A 17,429-nucleotide genomic window follows, 5' to 3' on the forward strand; every position below is an offset into this window, starting at 1 on the left:
CCAAAATAATCACAACCAACCCACGGTTAACAGACAATCGGTTATGGTTAAACACATTTCGATTAACTGAACCATAGGTTAACGAGACCCATAGTTAACCGACTTTGCACACCCCTAAATTGCAATTATGCAGTAAGAAATGCTCATTCTCTTTTTATAATTTTCTGTATGCTTCTGTAGGTGCACATAAGCCTCAAAAGTGATTTTCAGTGAAAATGAATCCTAAATTAATGGAAAGAGATCTTCAAAGCCCCAAACCTTCAAGTGTCCGATCTCGGCATCACAGAAAATCAACTGAGGTTTGTTTAGAATGAAACTATATAGACTCCAATTTCTATTACTCTAATCCTTTCAATTTGCATATTTTTAGTTTGTTTTCATTTTTGTTCTGGGATTATGCAAGCTTTTCCAGACGTTGTGAAATTAAATGCTAGTGATTTGCTTCTCAATGACCAAAACAAATACAAATCAATGTGGATCCGAACATATTCGTCTGTTTGGATGCTTTTGGGCTTCATAGCGGTTGTTTACTTGGGCCATCTTTATCTGTGGGGTATGATCGTCATTATCCAGATCTTAATGACGAGTGAGCTTTTTAATTTGCTTAGACGAGCTCATGAAGATAGACGTCTTCCGGGATTCAGACTTCTCAACTGGTAATAGTGTTAATTATGATTATGATTATCATTACAACTAATTTTATCTGCATATTTTAAACAGATAATCTTGATGGATTTGTAATCACAAGTTTACCCTTATGGTGAAATGAGTTATTTTTATAAAGTTGATTATCTGTTTTACAGGCACTTCTTTTTCACTGCAATGCTGTATGTGTATGGTCGAATTCTCGGTCAACAGATATGGCATGCTGTAACTCCTGAAAAGGTTTTCTACAAGCTTGCAACCAGTTTTATGAAGTATCAAATGGTTATATGTTACTTCTTATATATTGCAGGTGCATCTTAAAATCTCTTATGTTTTCATCTTGACCTATATTTTGAAATGGGCTATTTGGTAATTATACTTTGTTGTGTGCTCATACCATAACTCTTATTTGGCACAGGGTTCATGTGGTTCATTCTTATGTTTTCATGTGGTTCATTCTTACACTAAACAAGTATCAATTCAGTCAGTATGCATGGACACACATGATTTTGATAGTAGTATTTACAAAATCAGCATTCACTGCTGCCAATATCTTTGAAGGGATATTCTGGTAATCCCCACTTCAACAATTTATTCTCTTACTCTTCATTTATAGTTTTAGACTATAATATTGTTTCTGATTGTTCAATTTGCATAGAAGATAACGTATTATAAGCGATGAACTTTGTTTTTTTAACATAAACATTGATGAACCTTTTCAAGAAAATAACTACGGTAACCAACTTACAGAAACTTGATTTAAGGAAATGTGACTTGGTTTTCCTGTCATAAATGATGACTTGGCTGGTACCGTGTAGGTAACTTTGACCATGTTGACTTTAGAAACCAGATATGTAATTTATTAGTGAAAGTAAAATTCGTAACCTGGAAATCTGGTAGATGTACTTCACCTATTTATGCAATATTGTGCAAATTTCAGCTAGTTTGCATGCTTATGTTTATAAATTTTAGTTTTAATAGGTACCAGACTTGTCATAAAAGTATTTTTTACAAAAAATATTTAGTATTAGCTTCTGTCCAAATTATAATAACAATAATAACAACAATAATAATAATAATAACAATAATAATAGCAACCGAATGTATTTTATAAGTTAAAATGCGTAAAACCAACAAATAAACGCAGAACTAATGCATACACTTAAAAAATTGACGAGATAAACTCTAAAATCATAAAAATATTACTTTTACAGTAAGTTAAAGTTAATGAGATGTAAGTTAAAGTTAATGAGATGAAATATGTATACAAAGTACGATTAGATATGACCTAGTTTAATTAAACGTTTATAATCTAACCAAAAGCATTAAAATCTTAAAAGCTACCAAACAAGTGAACCACCAAACCCAAATGTTCATGCAGGTGTTTTTCATATTCTTTTTTCAAATTTTCATGCAGGTTTCTCCTTCCAGCAGCACTTATCGCGATTAACGATGTAGCTGCTTCTTTCTTTGGTTTCTTCTTTGGAAAAACACCTCTTATAAAGCTTTCTCCAAAGAAAACATGGGAGGGTTTTATAGGAGCATCAGTCACAACAGTTATTTCAGCATTTTTTTGTAAGATTGTTTGCAAGTTAAAAGTCAAACCTCATTATTTTCATTTTATCTGGTTTTAAAGTGAAATTCATTCTGTTATTCTAATTTCTAAAGTGTTTAGCTAATCTTTTATGTAGCTTGCAAAGGTTTTGGGTCGTTACCAGTGGCTGACATGCCCGAGAAGGGTAGGTCTAAACACTTATATCTGCCAGACCTGCCCGTTTTGCCACCTTTATCACAAACTATTCTCTTATGTTGAACCTGCTATGTAGGATTTATCCACAGGTTGGCTTGAATGTGATCCAGGTCCTATTTTTAAGCCAGAAATATTTGAGTTACCCGAAGAAATAACTCGATGGGTGGGTTTAAGATCCGTCACTTTATATAAATCTTAACAATTGTATGAAAACAATAAGCGAACTTATGTTAATAAAACATTGCACATGCAGTTACCATGGAAAGAAATTCTAGTTTTACCAGTGCAATGGCATGCTTTATGCCTCAGTTTATTTGCATCAGTTATAGCACCGTTTGGAGGGTTTTTTGCAAGCGGGTTTAAGAGAGCCTTTAAAATTAAGGTGTGTGCTGATTTTTATGATTTAAAACAGAAACTGCGTGCTGAGTAATATTAATATGTTGTCCAACTTTTTAAAGGATTTCGGTGGCAGTATTCCAGGACATGGTGGCTTTACTGACAGAATGGACTGTCAGGTAATGTACTTATAAATTGTTTTTACTAAGATTTAAACTGGTATTGTAACAATATTGCATAATTAATGTATTTGCAGAGGGTAATGGCTGTTTTTGCATACATCTACCATCAGTCCTTTGTTATCCCACAATGTTATCCTGTTGAGATTCTCCTGGAACAGGTATGCTATTTTCTTCTCTAAAACATTTTTATTACAATAATATAATATTTGTATTCATATAAGTTATAACAGTAATTACTTAAAAGGAAAAAAGAACAATAACTTTACAAACAAAAAAGGTATTAATATTCGTATTAGACATACTAATTATTTATAAAAATATATATATAATTTTCTTTTCTGAACAGAAAGGCATGCTTAGTATAACTTGTCATATTTTCTTTAACAGATATTGAGGAGCCTCACATACGAGGAACAAGAGTTGCTTCTTGCAAAAGTGAAGGAGGCAATAGTTGCGAGACATATGGAGTTAATTAATTGAGGGTCACGTGAATTTTAGATCCAATAGTATGTCAAGAATTATGAGAACCGCGTAATCTACTTGCACATAGTGTATAGAAGATAATTAAAGTAGTAAAAGAGAGAAAGTGTAACGGTTACAAACCCGTCTTATATTGTTAAGTTATATATAATGTTCAAAGCACCGTGTACACATACATTATACGGTTCTCATATTTCTCAACATATTTTTTGATTATGTGATGGTCTAATTGAATCAGCAATGTGATTAAAAGGAGGTATTTGTTCTTTAGTCATTTTGTTGAGTTCTATTGTTATGCTTCTTACGTATTTCTAAAATTAGGATGAAACTATATGCAATTGCTTGTAGATTTCAACAAGAACCATATATAATCAATAAAACAAATTTTAGACTTATTTGGTGTTGGTTTGGGATAAGAGAAGAACTTGACAATTAAACTGGATATTACAAAACTAATAATCAATTGATTATTGATTTCATTATCATACCAATTATCAAACAAATGTTTCAAATATTACTTAAAAAAATGAACTTACAATATAGAGGGTAAGTACTTTAACAATCATCATCAGCATCCTTTTCTGACGGTTCAGATCTCACGGTTCTAAGATCCTTTCTATACTCAGGAGAGCTTAGCCGCCTCTCTAACGGTGTTTTCCTCTTACTAACCACAAACCGGTTGACCCCTTTTCTCATTGGCATAATCGACGGGAAATCCTCATCGGGAATTTGACTTAATTCTGAAATATCTTTAATCTGTGCAACCCGTCTAAACCATCTTTCTGCTTTAGCCTCTTCAGACATATCCAACGGGTCAGTTTCCTTGACCGCTGACCCTTCTAGGCTTGGTCCTCGAAACCTGTTTCTCAAATTCGGGTTGACCTGGTCTCCATTCAAGGTCTCCGGTCCATTTTCACTTCTGTCAATTTGAGTATTTCTTGTTTCTTCCACTATATTATTATCATTTGCAGCTTTCATCAAATTCCCATGTGACATTTTAGTTGAATTTGTGCTTATAGACGTTTTAGCCTCGTCAGACATATCCAACGGGTCATTTCTCAAATTTGGGTTTCCAGGGTTGACCTGATCAACATTTAAGGTTTCAGATATATTTTCACTTCTGTTCATTTGAGTATTTCTTGTTTCTTGCACATGATTAGTGTCATTTGCAGTTTCAATCGAATTCCCGTGTGACTTTTGACTTGAATTTGTGCTTACTGACTGCTGATTATCATCTTTTTTAGCAAATAACCAGGTGGAAACGGAACAAAAGGAACAAAGTTGGTCTTTTTTTCTTGTTCAATTGCTTGTTGTTGTTTATATGTCGGGGAATTCTGAGATCGGTCTTTCTTTTTACCAACCACAAACCGGTTTTCACCTTTACGCATAGGCATAATTTCGGGAAAATCATCGTCTGAAATAACACTCGTTAGATCCGTGACATCATGTAACTCGGCCACTTTGTTGAACCATTTTTCTGACTTCTCGTCTTCAGCGGTATCTTTAATCTGATTTTCAATTTTAGCAACTGATTTTTCAGAATTGGTATCAGAAACATTAGATTTTGGCTCAAAATTTCTTGTTTTTATATTTTCTGTTTTTTTTGCAAACATGTCATCTGGTAAAGGCACAAATGGTGCGTAACCAGAATTTTTGACTTGCGTAAGGGGTAAAGGAGCCTCACCTGGTCTCTTACATTCGCATTTTATGCATGTCACGTTTCTTCCATGATTAAAAAAGTTACATCTGGAAAAAGAAGACAGAGCAAAGCCTCAATTATCATGATATATAGCTATTAACGTGAAAAATCAACCTTCAACATTTTTTCTTTATTTTTTTACTTACGAAACCTGAGTATGTTTTGTAAAATGATTTGTACACCATTAACAAACAAAGGTACCCAATCAAATCCTACTAAACTTTGAAAAACTGTGATTTAAGGTTATACTTATAGGTGATCAGGTAAAAAATGATAAATAGTGTCGATAATTTGACCATGTAGACTTTTCGGTTAACTACTGCCAAAGGGTGAAGAATACCTTACAACCGAATTCTGAAAATGAATTTTTTTTCTTATAGAATAAACAAAGTTGGTTACCCTAAGTAAATATAGGACCAAAGTTGGTTAACTTTATATGCAACTGGCACATATGTAATTTTTATTTGATTGAGTTGTAAAACAATTTTTATTTGACAGTTGTAACCTTACATATGAATATATGACACACTGTTTTTGTTTTTTTCCTAGTGATCATCGTTTGTTGTGTACAAATCAATTTTTGTGACGTAGAACTAGCAATAACAATGTTACCAACTAGAAAATGTAGAATAGAAATGTAGAATAGAATATATAGAGGAAAGCTCACTTGGGGCAATCCCACTCATTGCCAGTCAATTGTCTTTGTGGTCTTAACTCCTCGCATTCAAGGCATTTTGTGTTCGCAGCAACATTCTTGAAATCGCACCTGCTCGATACATATTTCAGCAAATTTAGTTCGTGTCGGATTGACTCAAAAACACTTGTTGTCCAATATTAAATATATACACATATACAACTTGTTCCAAACACACCAAGCAATCAACAACAACTGGTAGCTTTATGAACCCAAAATTGGGTTAAAAGACAAAAGTAACCCCTGAAACAGATCTATGTGTCAAGATAAAACTTACTTTTGGCATATCCAGTCACCTCTGTTGATGGTGTTATTTTGTTCAAGATTTGTTGATGTTTGATCATCTTCCTCCTTACCATTAAAATTAGCCATCTTCCTCAACAAATTTCTGGCAGATAACTCGGTAGCTTCCTTAATGTTTCTTTCAGGATAAAAAATAGGATTGCTTGCATAACTCAATATGTACTTCATCAAGTCCAATGTTGTTGCTTCACTTGATTCCTCCCCCTATATTTCAAAAGTTTCACTCGTAATTTAGTTATGATTAAGAAAACACAAATAATCACTGCGCCTATGCAGCATTCTTACACCTTATCAAGAAGGCGTTATTGCTTCTTTTTTTTTCCCAATATAACAAGGACTATTTTCTAGTTTTGTTCGATTTGCATTCATTGTTTCTATATCATATACTTTTCCCAATCTCTTATAAAGTATTTTTTCAATTGACAATTTCAACTGAAAATTAAAAAAAAATGAAAACTTTGCTTATTTATTAATTTGATTTATTAATTAAGAAAAAATTAATATTAAAATCAGAAACAAACCTGTAAGAAAGACCTGATTCTTTTCTCAGTTTCAATAGCATTTTTGAAAAGAAATGGTGTCCCATTGTTTACAAGCACCTGTATATCATCCTTAGGAAGCCACCTGAACACAACAAAAATCGTATCAAGTAGGGCTATTCAATTTCAGATATCCAGAGTTTTGGATATCCAAACAGATATCCGAATCATGGAAAAAATATTTAATATTTTAAAATGATAAGAATATTAACAAAATGTAATTCAAATATCCGAAATTTCTAATTAATATTTATATTTAATAAATTTAAATATATATATATATATATATATATATGGATAATCTGGATATCCTGAATTATCTAAATGAGTATCCGAATTTTGGTTCATTAACAACAATATATTGAGAAATGATACAAAAATAGGGCTTATGAATAATTGGTACAACATAAACAGTATAAGAATAGAAATGATCTGAAACAAAATAAAATTAATATATTTGTATTTAGGGAGAACTACAAACCCTAAGATATCTGGTCTGTTGCTAGCAAACCCTAGAAACGAGCACGCAGCATCGACAAACTCCATTGACAAGCTCTCGTTCGGCACGAATTGATCCTTGATGCTCCTGTCTGGATCGAGTTGCCCGGAGGTTGAGATGAAGTGGAGTAGTTCGGACCACTCCGGCCACGGGTGTGATGGCGGAACATCATCGGCGGGAATATTATTATTGTAATAAGCGGAGAGTGGACGGCCGGTGGTTTAAATTAGAAAGAGGAAGTGGGCCGTCGAATAGTTTTGATGAATTTGGTCGATATGAATGTTGGTGGGTCGATACTTCGCTATCATGTCATCTACTATTCTACTTCATTACAAGTAAAATCTTTTTACTTTTTTACTTTGGGCTCGCATTCTCGACCGAAGGACGCCTCACCTAAGGATTTCTTCTAACGGATAAGCGTCAATGGCTAATTTCTCAACTCTCAATGGCGTATTAGAGATAATTTTATACAACTTATTTTGTAAATAAAATCCGATAGATATTAATTGTCATTGTGAGAGCTCTCTTGAAAGAGGCGCAAGTCGCTTATGTTGTGTCATTGAGTCTTGTTTAATTAGTGAGCGAAAATAATTGATTTAGAAGAACGTTGGGAAAAATCATGTTATGTAGTTTTCTTTTAAAAAATAAATGAAGGGAAAATGAGAAAAGTTGAAGTTAAATGGATGCTTATTTTTTTCAAGTCTTACCTAGGAATCCTTTCAACTTGATCTCTTCGCAAATTCGTGCAATGAATGTGACTTTGTTGTTAATATCTTTCTCGTTACGTGCTCTCGATCTTCACTAGGACATACATTTTACGCCTGATGTGTACAGGCCTTTTTGCAAAAAAATTTGGCTTTATTTAGAAAAAAATGATGAATAAGATGATTGGCGTATGTGTTAGATTACCGCGCTCTCCAAATTTGAAAAGTCTCATTGCTTCATTCCGACCTAGAGCTGTTCACGAGTCGAGCCAGGGTGGTTTCGAGCTCGGGCTCGAAAGTAAACGGGGCAACTCAACTAAGACTCTAGCTCGATTTTGAAGTTAAACAAGGTTAAGATCGAGCCAACGAGCCAAGCCTAGGTCGATTTTGGCTCGGTTACAAAAATGATCCAACTCACCTCAGGATGTTTCAAATCAAGTTTTTTTAGCTAATTTTGTTTGAGGTTTTATCGAGCGAGCCACGAGCCCGAGTTTTTTGAACAACCCTATTCCGACCAGACTATGTTGTTTTAACCGGACTCATTTTGTCTTGGACCTTCCCCTAAAAAACCATACAATCGGATGTCACTTGATAGCCATTGTGCCATCACAGTAGTAGAATTTTTGACGTTACACACGGTGGAACGAAATCGAATGTTTTAGGGATTCAAACATAAGTTGGCTAATTCTATTGATAATGAAAACTTAAATCTCAGTATTAACATTTATTCATTATATTTACCTCCCAAACCAAAATAAAATATTTACATTCTTCATAACCCAAGATTAGCATCTAAGTTACACAAAACCAAAAAAACAAAACAAGTGTTGATCATTTTGTGGTTTGAGAATATTCTCCGGTGTTTGTAGAGGTGTAGAGAAGATGGCGACGAACCATGTCTATCTATATACCGGAGAGAATTTGAGATATATATATATATATAGATAATAAGGGTGGTTGAAATGAAAGCTAGAGCTGGAGTAATGCATGCGAGAAGGATGGCGTCAGGTTTCAGTGAAACAGGAGTGGCCGGTTGACACCTCACATGTTTTAACTCCACCTGTACAAACATCTTTGGCCCTAGTACGAGTTAGTGACGGATCCAGAAAATTTTCTTACAAGGGTCAGGAAATTTTTGAGTCGTACTTGTTAACTATTAGTAACTGAAAAAAAAAATTCGGATCATATAAAAGAAAACGATAATCAAACAAAATATTACATAACAAAAAACGTAAAGCATCATTATAAATACAATAAATTTTTCAGTGTGGGGCTGGTCACATGATATGTTATGTAGCCTGTTGTTCTATAAAAAATACTCAAATAAATTATCATCTATTACAAAAATGAATAAATAATAAAGAAATAAACTAAATTCAGTAAGAAAAAAAACTAAAAGTTTGTATATCAATCTATATTGATTGAAATAGAAAATAAATAACTACAAATTTTAAATATATATCTTTCACTCTGCACCTAAAATAATTACTTTAAGACTAAACATCTCGAAAAAATTAATTCTGTTATGAATCAACCGACGAATTGCGCAAGTTGTATGACACCTTTTTCACAATTGTCTAAATTATGGTCACATGAACACTCCAAGTAAAGATATAATAATTTGAGTTTGTCGGCAATTTCACATTTACATAGTATAAATAATACTACAATGTAAATGAAATATGATCCCCAGTACACATTCTCATCTTTTCCTTTTATCCTCTTGTTTCTTTGTTCAAATATTACTTCAATAATATTGTTGTAATTAAGGCTAATATTATAACACGTTATCAGCACGAGCCGCTTATATCCTAACCAAGAAAGGTAATAGACACAAAGGTATCTACATAAGCATCATAAACACTTCTTTAATTATGTACATTAGATATATATCTATGCATATACATATACTAACTAATATACTGAGTAATAGCAATAATGTGTATAAACATTGTTATTAAAATTTGATAACTATTTTAGAAGTTAGATTTATTTACACTAACAATTCTATTCTTATTATTATGCATACTAATTATATATATTTTATAAAATAAACTGTATTTAATATCTTATTTATTATCTTACTTTAAAATAATTAATATTATATATTATATATATACACACACACAAACGGTAATGTTACCGTTATAAACGGTAATATAACCGTTGTAAAAGGTTATACATTTTCACTATAAATAACCAATCATTAACCCCATTTCATTTACAACAAACATTCTTCTTATTAAATTTATCCAAGATAAAATTCTCAAAATGATTCACCCGGTTTTAATGTTGGTCACTATAATGCTTATACTACTTCTCATTCTAATTTTTAGTCTCCCATCTGAAGATTTCGGCATTTTCTTTTTCTTTTATATGTTTATAGCTCTACCAATGTATTGTATCTCATTGTTGATTGATATATATGGATTCTAATATTTATCTTATTATTTGCTCTATTATGTTTAGCAACAAAATGTCAAATATAGCAAAACTCGAATTCCCTGCACTCAACATTTCTGAAGAAAATTATATGTCTTGGACAGCAAATGTTAAAAGACATTTAAAATCTATGGATGTGTTAGACACAATCCAAGAACACAATGATTGCTCTGACCAGGATAAAGCAAGAGCTGATATTTTCATCCATAAACATATTGATGAATTACTACAGCATGAGTATTTTAATTATGATAACCCATATATGATATGGGAAGATTTGAAAAGCAGATTCGGTCATCTAAAGGAAGTTTTACTTCCTACTTCTAGAGATGAATGGAACAGTCTTAGGTTCCAAGATTTTAAGAGGGTAAATGATTACACCTCTGCTTTATACCGAATTTATTCAAAGCTAGAATTTTGTGGGTATCCCGTAACTGTGACACCCGGTAATTTCCCAACCCCTTAAACCAAGTAATCAACCTAATTATTAGGTAATTATGTTATGTGCGCCTTGCGCGAGCGCGCTATGTTAGAGTCAGCGCGGGCATTTGTTATGTGCGCCCTGCGCGAGCGCGCCATATTAGAATCAGCGCGTGCATTTGTTATGTGCGACCTGCGCGAGCGCGCCATGTTAAGAACCAGCGTGGGCATATGTTATATGCGCCATGCGCGAGTGTTTTGGTTTTATGTTTCCATAACTTTATATTGTCTAAATGGGTTGACCGTCCCGCATGATGCTAAGGCGGGTGCATCCCAAAACGTTTATGCGCATGCGGAAAGGGAACTAACCTCCCCGCATGGCGGGAACATTGAGAGCTAGTTTGTCTGAAGCTCCAAGATGGAATTGACTTCAACATGACTGATCACTATGTTGAAATACCAAGACCACCTGGAGAATCTACAAATGAAACTCATTGTCCCTGACTGCGAGAAGGTTACGCACCTACCCGCAGCAAAGAAATGTCCTTCACGCAGAAAGCTATGCGCACAAAGTTATACACGCAGAACACTTAGCCTAATCTCCAGATTTAAGGAGGATTATTCCCGCCCAAAAGGAAACAGTAGCGTGTTTCAGAGATTTCCACTTTTACTGTACAACTGACAAAAGCACCTGGAAAAGCACACTGTAACATGAAAAGTCAACTGTCAGCCACCCTACTCCCACCAACCACAGACCTGCATGTCCTGTCCAAATCAAATCAGAATCTTTTATCCACTCCCTAGAACCAATCACCTCCACTCTTAAATAAATAATAATAATTTCCATACTTTAACATCATTACACCTAGATATGAAAAGATTACAATCCCCTAAAGCAAGGGATTGTGTTCCCTAAATCTTGCCTATAAATATGTAACCCAAATTATCACCCAAACACACTTCAAACTTCTCTCTTAAGAACTGCAAGCTTGCACTAATCATCCCCCAAGCATCCGTTGTTTTCATTTCCGATCCTGTTACTAGGTAAGCCGAGATTATAACCTTGAGATCTACTTTCCAACCCTTATATTCTCCTATTTCTTGATCTTAATATATATACTTGTTATTTAATCGTATTCTAGACCTTCAATTCCGAGGCTAACACCAAGAAAACCCGAATCTCGATTAATCCCTTAACAAGAACCACAGGTGAGTCTCACAGCCCCTATTTTCACTGTTTTCACTATTTTTAAACTGTTTTCGGGGCGAGGGACACGTACTTAAATTATGCTTTATCATGATACTCTTACAAGCAATGCAAGCAATTATGTGTTTAAATAATGTTTCATTATGGTATATTTACGAGCAATGCAAACGGTTATCTATGGTTTTCGATGAGAGTGCGATACGAGTAAGTGATCACTTTACCATTGGAACTCTAAGGGTAGGGACTGCTGGTTTGATCCACCCACTCGTAGGGGTCGCACCTCTTACACAGACGAGTGCCTAGCATGTCACGGGGCAGTACTATGGGATTGAGCCCGCTCGTAGAGGTCGCTCCTCTTACGCAGACGAGCGCCTTGTTTTCCGGCACAACGTCCGCGCGTAACCCGCGGGACGGTATTATTCGCTCGTAGTGGCAGCGCCACTTACACAGACGAGCACGGTTTTTCAGAAGTGTCCGCGCGTAACCCGCGGGACGGTATTACTTATTTCGCTCGTAGTGGCAGCGCCACTTACACAGACGAGCACAGTTCCCAGAAATGTTCGCGCGTAGCCCGCGGAACGGTTTTATCAGAATATGTTATCAGAACTATGTTTTACTAAGCATGTGTTTCAATGATGCTATCAGAATTATGTTTTAGAATGATTTTTATCAAGACTATGATGCAATACGATTTATCAAGTTACTAAAACTTGTGAACTCACTCAGTTTATACTGATTCAAATGTTTTACGTGTCTTTCAGGAGATAACTAGGTAGCGCATGGAGTCACACTTAGAGCACCTCACGCTGAACATCTAAAACTAGCTTTTTGGAAGATTTTAGTTCTATCCCTTCGATGCGCGTGGTTGTTCCCGCCGCGCAAGGGGATATAGCGTGGAAATCTTCAACAGTTTTATACTTGGATGTTTTTATGTAATTTTTAAACAATGTAATGTATTTGTATTAAACATTTCATGCGCAATGAAAATCTTACTTTGAATGTTTGTAATGGCCCGTGCTTAATTATCAATCCCCACTCGCGCGCGCCCGGCTGTTTCCGCCGTTCAGGGCCGGGTGTGACAGATTGGTATCAGAGCACTGGTTATAGCGAATTAGGAAAAGAAGTTTTAACCTAGACTATAACCGTTGGGGAATCGCATGAAATATTTTTCAAAGAAAATATTTTCAAAAGAAACTATACACACACTTAGGAACACGGGTCACACAGTATCTAGTGAATAAAAATAAGAACATTACGTGCTCAGAGTACATGCGCTAAGTTTGTTATATTTTCTCTTTTTAAGAACGAGAATGCCTCCAACCAGAGCCAAGGGAATTACCATGACACCCGAGGAACTCGCGGAAATAATCGCGCAAGCGATCGCAACACATGAGGCCAGCATGGCCGAATCAAGTCAGGGTCGTCAGAACGAGACCCCAGAACCCGAATCAGGAGCCTTGGACAAAGGATGCTCCTATAAGACATTCATGGCCTGTAAGCCTTGGCCATTCAAGGGTACCGAAGGGGCCATTGGGCTCTACAACTGGATTGACAAGATGGAGACAGTTCTCTCCATTAGCGGATGTAGTGAGAACCAGAAGGTCCTTTACGCGACCTGCATGTTCCAAGAAGCAGCTTCGTCTTGGTGGAAGCTTCAAGTGAAGACTATGGGGCGAGAAGTTGCTCTTCACAAGACCTGGGAGGAACTGAAGGAAATGTTGATGAGAAAGTTCTGCTCTCGCGCAGAAATTCAGAGTCTGCAACAGGAATTCTGGAACCACACCATGGTAGGAACGGATATCGACGCCTACAACAACCGGTTCAACGAGCTTTGCTAGTTGGTGCCAGACATGGCAAACACGGAGGAAAAGAAGATCGAGAGGTATATCTTTGGGTTACCTCCTGTTGTTAGGGTTCCGCTCAACGCCGCAGCGCCTCCAACCTTTGATGAGGTGGTAGCGCGGGCCATCACCCTTACAAGGGATACGGTCCGTGCGGGTATGTTGACTACGCGCGGAAACGAACAGCGAACCTCTGACTCCAAGAGGAAATGGAACTCTCACCACCGAGGGTCCGACTCCAAGCAGCCACCGTTCAAGAAGCAGGAGAGCGCAAGGGTTTACGCGATCCAAGCCGCGGAGCCATCAAGGAAAGGATACAGCGGGCCTTACCCATGGTGCAACAAATGCAAGTTTCACACGAGGGTGAATGCGCGAGCGTCATGTGCGCCAAATGTAACAGGCCAGGGCACAAGACGGTGAATTGCCGTGTTTAGGAAGCTGGAGCCAGTGACAACTGCTACACATGCGGAAAGCCAGGGCATTTCAGTCGGGATTGCCCGCAAAGGGGAAACCAAGCTCGCGGGAGAGCTTTTGTGATCGGCGCGGGCGAAGCTAAAGAAGAGCCGAATGTGGTAACCGGTACGTTTTTGCTTAACGGCCATTTTGCATCTGTCTTATTTGATACTGGCGCTGACCTAAGTTTTATATCCGCTGAGTTTAAAGACTACCTAGGCTTAGCAACCAGTAGGCTAGACACACCTTATACTATAGAACTAGCCAATGGTAGGCAGATATGCGCGAACGAAAGAACTGAACAATGTGTAATAGTCATGGGAGGTCACGGGTTCAATATTAACTTGTTGCCAATAGACTTGGGAAGTTTTGACATTGTGGTAGGTATGGATTGGTTAGTCGAGAACCACGCGGAGGTTATTTGCCATGAGAAGCAGGTTCGGGTCCCACTGTTGAACGGAGAAACCTTGGTAATTCAAGGGGAAAGAAGGGGAGTTGCGACGAAACTGATTTCGTGCCTAAAGGCGCGCAAGTGCCTAAGGAAAGGGTGCTACGCCTTCCTGGCGCATGTAGTAGAGAAGAAAGGAGATGAGCGAAGAATTGAAGACTTACCAGTAGTGCGCGAATTTCCAGAAGTTTTTCCTGAAGATTTGCCTGGATTACCGCCGCCGCGACAAGTCGAATTTCGTATTGATTTAGTCCCAGGAGCTGCGCCAGTAGCTCGAGCGCCTTGCTCCATCTGAGATGCAAGAGCTATCCAATCAGTTACAGGAACTATTGGATAAGGGTTTCATACGCCCAAGCTTTTCACCTTGGGGAGCTCCAGTACTGTTTGTAAAGAAGAAGGATGGTTCCTTCCGGATGTGTATTGACTATAGGGAGCTGAACAAGCTGACAGTCAATAATCGGTACCCCTTACCGAGGATTGACGACTTATTTGACCAGTTACAGGGATCCAGTTATTATTCGAAGATAGATCTACGGTCAGGATACCACCAACTTAGGGTCCATGAGGAAGATGTGCCGAAAACAGCCTTCCGAACTAGATACGGCCATTATGAGTTCTTAGTGATGCCTTTCGGGCTAACTAATGCGCCGGCTGTATTCATGGATCTGACGAACCGCGTGTGCAAATCATACTTGGACAAGTTTGTGATTGTGTTTATAGATGATATTCTGATTTACTCTCGGACCAAGGCCGAGCATGAGCAACACCTGAGATTGATTTTGGAATTGTTGAGGAAAGAAAAGTTGTATGCGAAGTTTTCCAAGTGTGAGTTTTGGCTTAGAGAAGTTCACTTTCTCGGTCACGTTGTAAACGAGAAAGGAATACACGTCGATCCTTCCAAAGTCAAGGCCATCGAAAACTGGGAAGCGCCAAAAACCCCAACTGAGGTGAGGCAATTCCTAGGACTAGCTGGCTACTATCGACGCTTCATTGAGAACTTCTCCAAGATAGCTCTACCTCTGACCGCGCTAACTCAGAAAGACAAGAAGTTTGTTTGGGACGAAAATCAGGAAGCGGCATTTCAAATGTTGAAACAGAAGTTATGTAGTGCGCCAATTTTGTCTCTGCCCGAGGGGACGGATGACATCGTCGTTTACTGCGACGCTTCACATCAGGGACTCGGATGTGTCCTTATGCAGCGAGAAAAAGTCATAGCGTATGCCTCGCGCCAACTCAAGACCAATGAAAAGAACTACACAACGCATGATCTGGAACTTGGAGCGGTTGTCTTCGCGCTAAAGATTTGGCGCCATTATCTCTATGGTACAAAGTGTATAATCTTTACGGATCACAAGAGCCTTCAACATATATTTGATCAAAAGGATTTAAACATGAGGCAACGAAGATGGGTGGAGTTGTTGAATGATTATGATTGTGAAATTAAGTACCACCCTGGAAAGGCGAATGTGGTAGCAGACACGCTAACTAGGAAGGAGCGAATAAAAACGCTACGAGTCAAGGCTCTAAGGTTGACCATTCGCGCAGATCTCTCTACTCGCATCCGAGACGCTCAGCAAGAAGCCTTGAAACCAGAGTTTGTTAAAAACCAATCCCTTGGGGGTATGATTAAGAATTTGGAGATCAAGGAAAACGACACTCGATATTTTGCTAACCGCATATGGGTACCTCAAGGGAGGATTGCGCGAGCAAGTATTAAACGAAGCTCACAAGACGCGGTATTCCGTACATCCTGGCGCAGACAAGATGTACCAAGATGTTAAAGCGCTGTTTTGGTGGCCCAATCTTAAAGGCGCCATCGCGACGTATGTCAGTAAGTGCCTGACGTGTTCGAAGGTGAAGGCTGAATACCAGAAGCCGTCGGGGTTACTTCAGCAGCCAGAAATTCCCATGTGGAAGTGGGAACAAATCTCTATGGACTTCATCACCAAACTGCCAAGGACAACTGGGGGTTATGACACGATCTGGGTTATTGTGAATCGGCTAACTAAGTCAGCGCACTTCCTGCCGATCAAGGAAACCGATAAGATGGAAAAGTTAGCCCGATTGTATATTCGAGAAGTAGTTTCAAAACATGGAGTCCCAGTATCCATCATTTCTGATAGAGATAGTCGGTTCACCTCAAGGTTTTGGAGATCGTTACAAGGGGCTTTAGGTACTCGTCTTGACATGAGTACGGCTTATCATCCCCAAACGGATGGGCAAAGCGATGGCGAACAATCCAGACATTGGAAGATATGCTGCGCGCGTGCGCAATCGATTTCGGGGGAAGCTGGGATACTCATCTCCTATTGGTTGAATTTTCATACAACAACAGTTGACACCCGGTAATTTCCCAACCCCTTAAACCAAGTAATCAACCTAATTATTAGGTAATTATGTTGTGTGCGCCTTGCGCGAGCGCGCTATGTTAGAGTCAGCGCGGGCATTTGTTATGTGCGCCCTGCGCGAGCGCGCCATATTAGAATCAGCGCGTGCATTTGTTATGTGCGACCTGCGCGAGCGCGCCATGTTAAGAACCAGCGTGGGCATATGTTATATGCGCCATGCGCGAGTGTTTTGGTTTTATGTTTCCATAACTTTATATTGTCTAAATGGGTTGACCGTCCCGCATGATGCTAAGGCGGGTGCATCCCAAAACGTTTATGCGCATGCGGAAAGGGAACTAACCTCCCCGCATGGCGGGGAACATTGAGAGCTAGTTTGTCTGAAGCTCCAAGATGGAATTGACTTCAACATGACTGATCACTATGTTGAAATACCAAGACC

The 17,429-nt window shown here is 37.8% G+C and overlaps 1 protein-coding gene and 1 pseudogene across 2 annotated transcripts; one reads left to right on the forward strand and one right to left on the reverse strand.

Moving 5' to 3' along the window:
• Nucleotides 1-215: 215 nt before the first annotated feature.
• Nucleotides 216-3,393, forward strand: LOC143606055 (phosphatidate cytidylyltransferase 1-like). Its single transcript, XM_077081957.1, has 11 exons — nucleotides 216-303; nucleotides 404-656; nucleotides 804-956; nucleotides 1,088-1,216; nucleotides 2,063-2,228; nucleotides 2,337-2,384; nucleotides 2,472-2,558; nucleotides 2,649-2,777; nucleotides 2,854-2,910; nucleotides 2,988-3,071; nucleotides 3,301-3,393. Exons 1-11 carry the CDS (start codon nucleotides 216-218, stop codon nucleotides 3,391-3,393), a joined length of 1,287 nt encoding a protein of 428 aa, XP_076938072.1.
• Nucleotides 3,394-3,869: 476 nt separating this feature from the next.
• On the reverse strand, nucleotides 3,870-7,348 carry LOC143606056 (zinc finger protein VAR3, chloroplastic-like; annotated as a pseudogene). Its single transcript, XR_013148667.1, has 5 exons — nucleotides 7,110-7,348; nucleotides 6,611-6,713; nucleotides 6,064-6,293; nucleotides 5,760-5,858; nucleotides 3,870-5,139 (listed from the first exon to the last, which is right to left on the reverse strand). The product of XR_013148667.1 is annotated as a zinc finger protein VAR3, chloroplastic-like (transcript).
• Nucleotides 7,349-17,429: the final 10,081 nt, after the last annotated feature.

Source organism: Bidens hawaiensis, unplaced genomic scaffold (assembly GCF_021521415.1).
Source record: "Bidens hawaiensis isolate Kalapana, Puna unplaced genomic scaffold, B.hawaiensis_p1.1 tig00072855_1, whole genome shotgun sequence".
In the NCBI taxonomy this organism is placed as follows: domain Eukaryota; kingdom Viridiplantae; phylum Streptophyta; class Magnoliopsida; order Asterales; family Asteraceae; genus Bidens; species Bidens hawaiensis.

Coding starts and splice junctions, on each gene's coding strand:
- LOC143606055 (XM_077081957.1), top strand. CDS start 216: ATGAATCCTAAATTAATGGAAAGAGATCTTCAAAGCCCCAAACCTTCA. Junction 304..403: donor CAGAAAATCAACTGAGGTTT/GTTTAGAATGAA, acceptor GGATTATGCAAG/CTTTTCCAGACGTTGTGAAA. Junction 657..803: donor GGATTCAGACTTCTCAACTG/GTAATAGTGTTA, acceptor TCTGTTTTACAG/GCACTTCTTTTTCACTGCAA.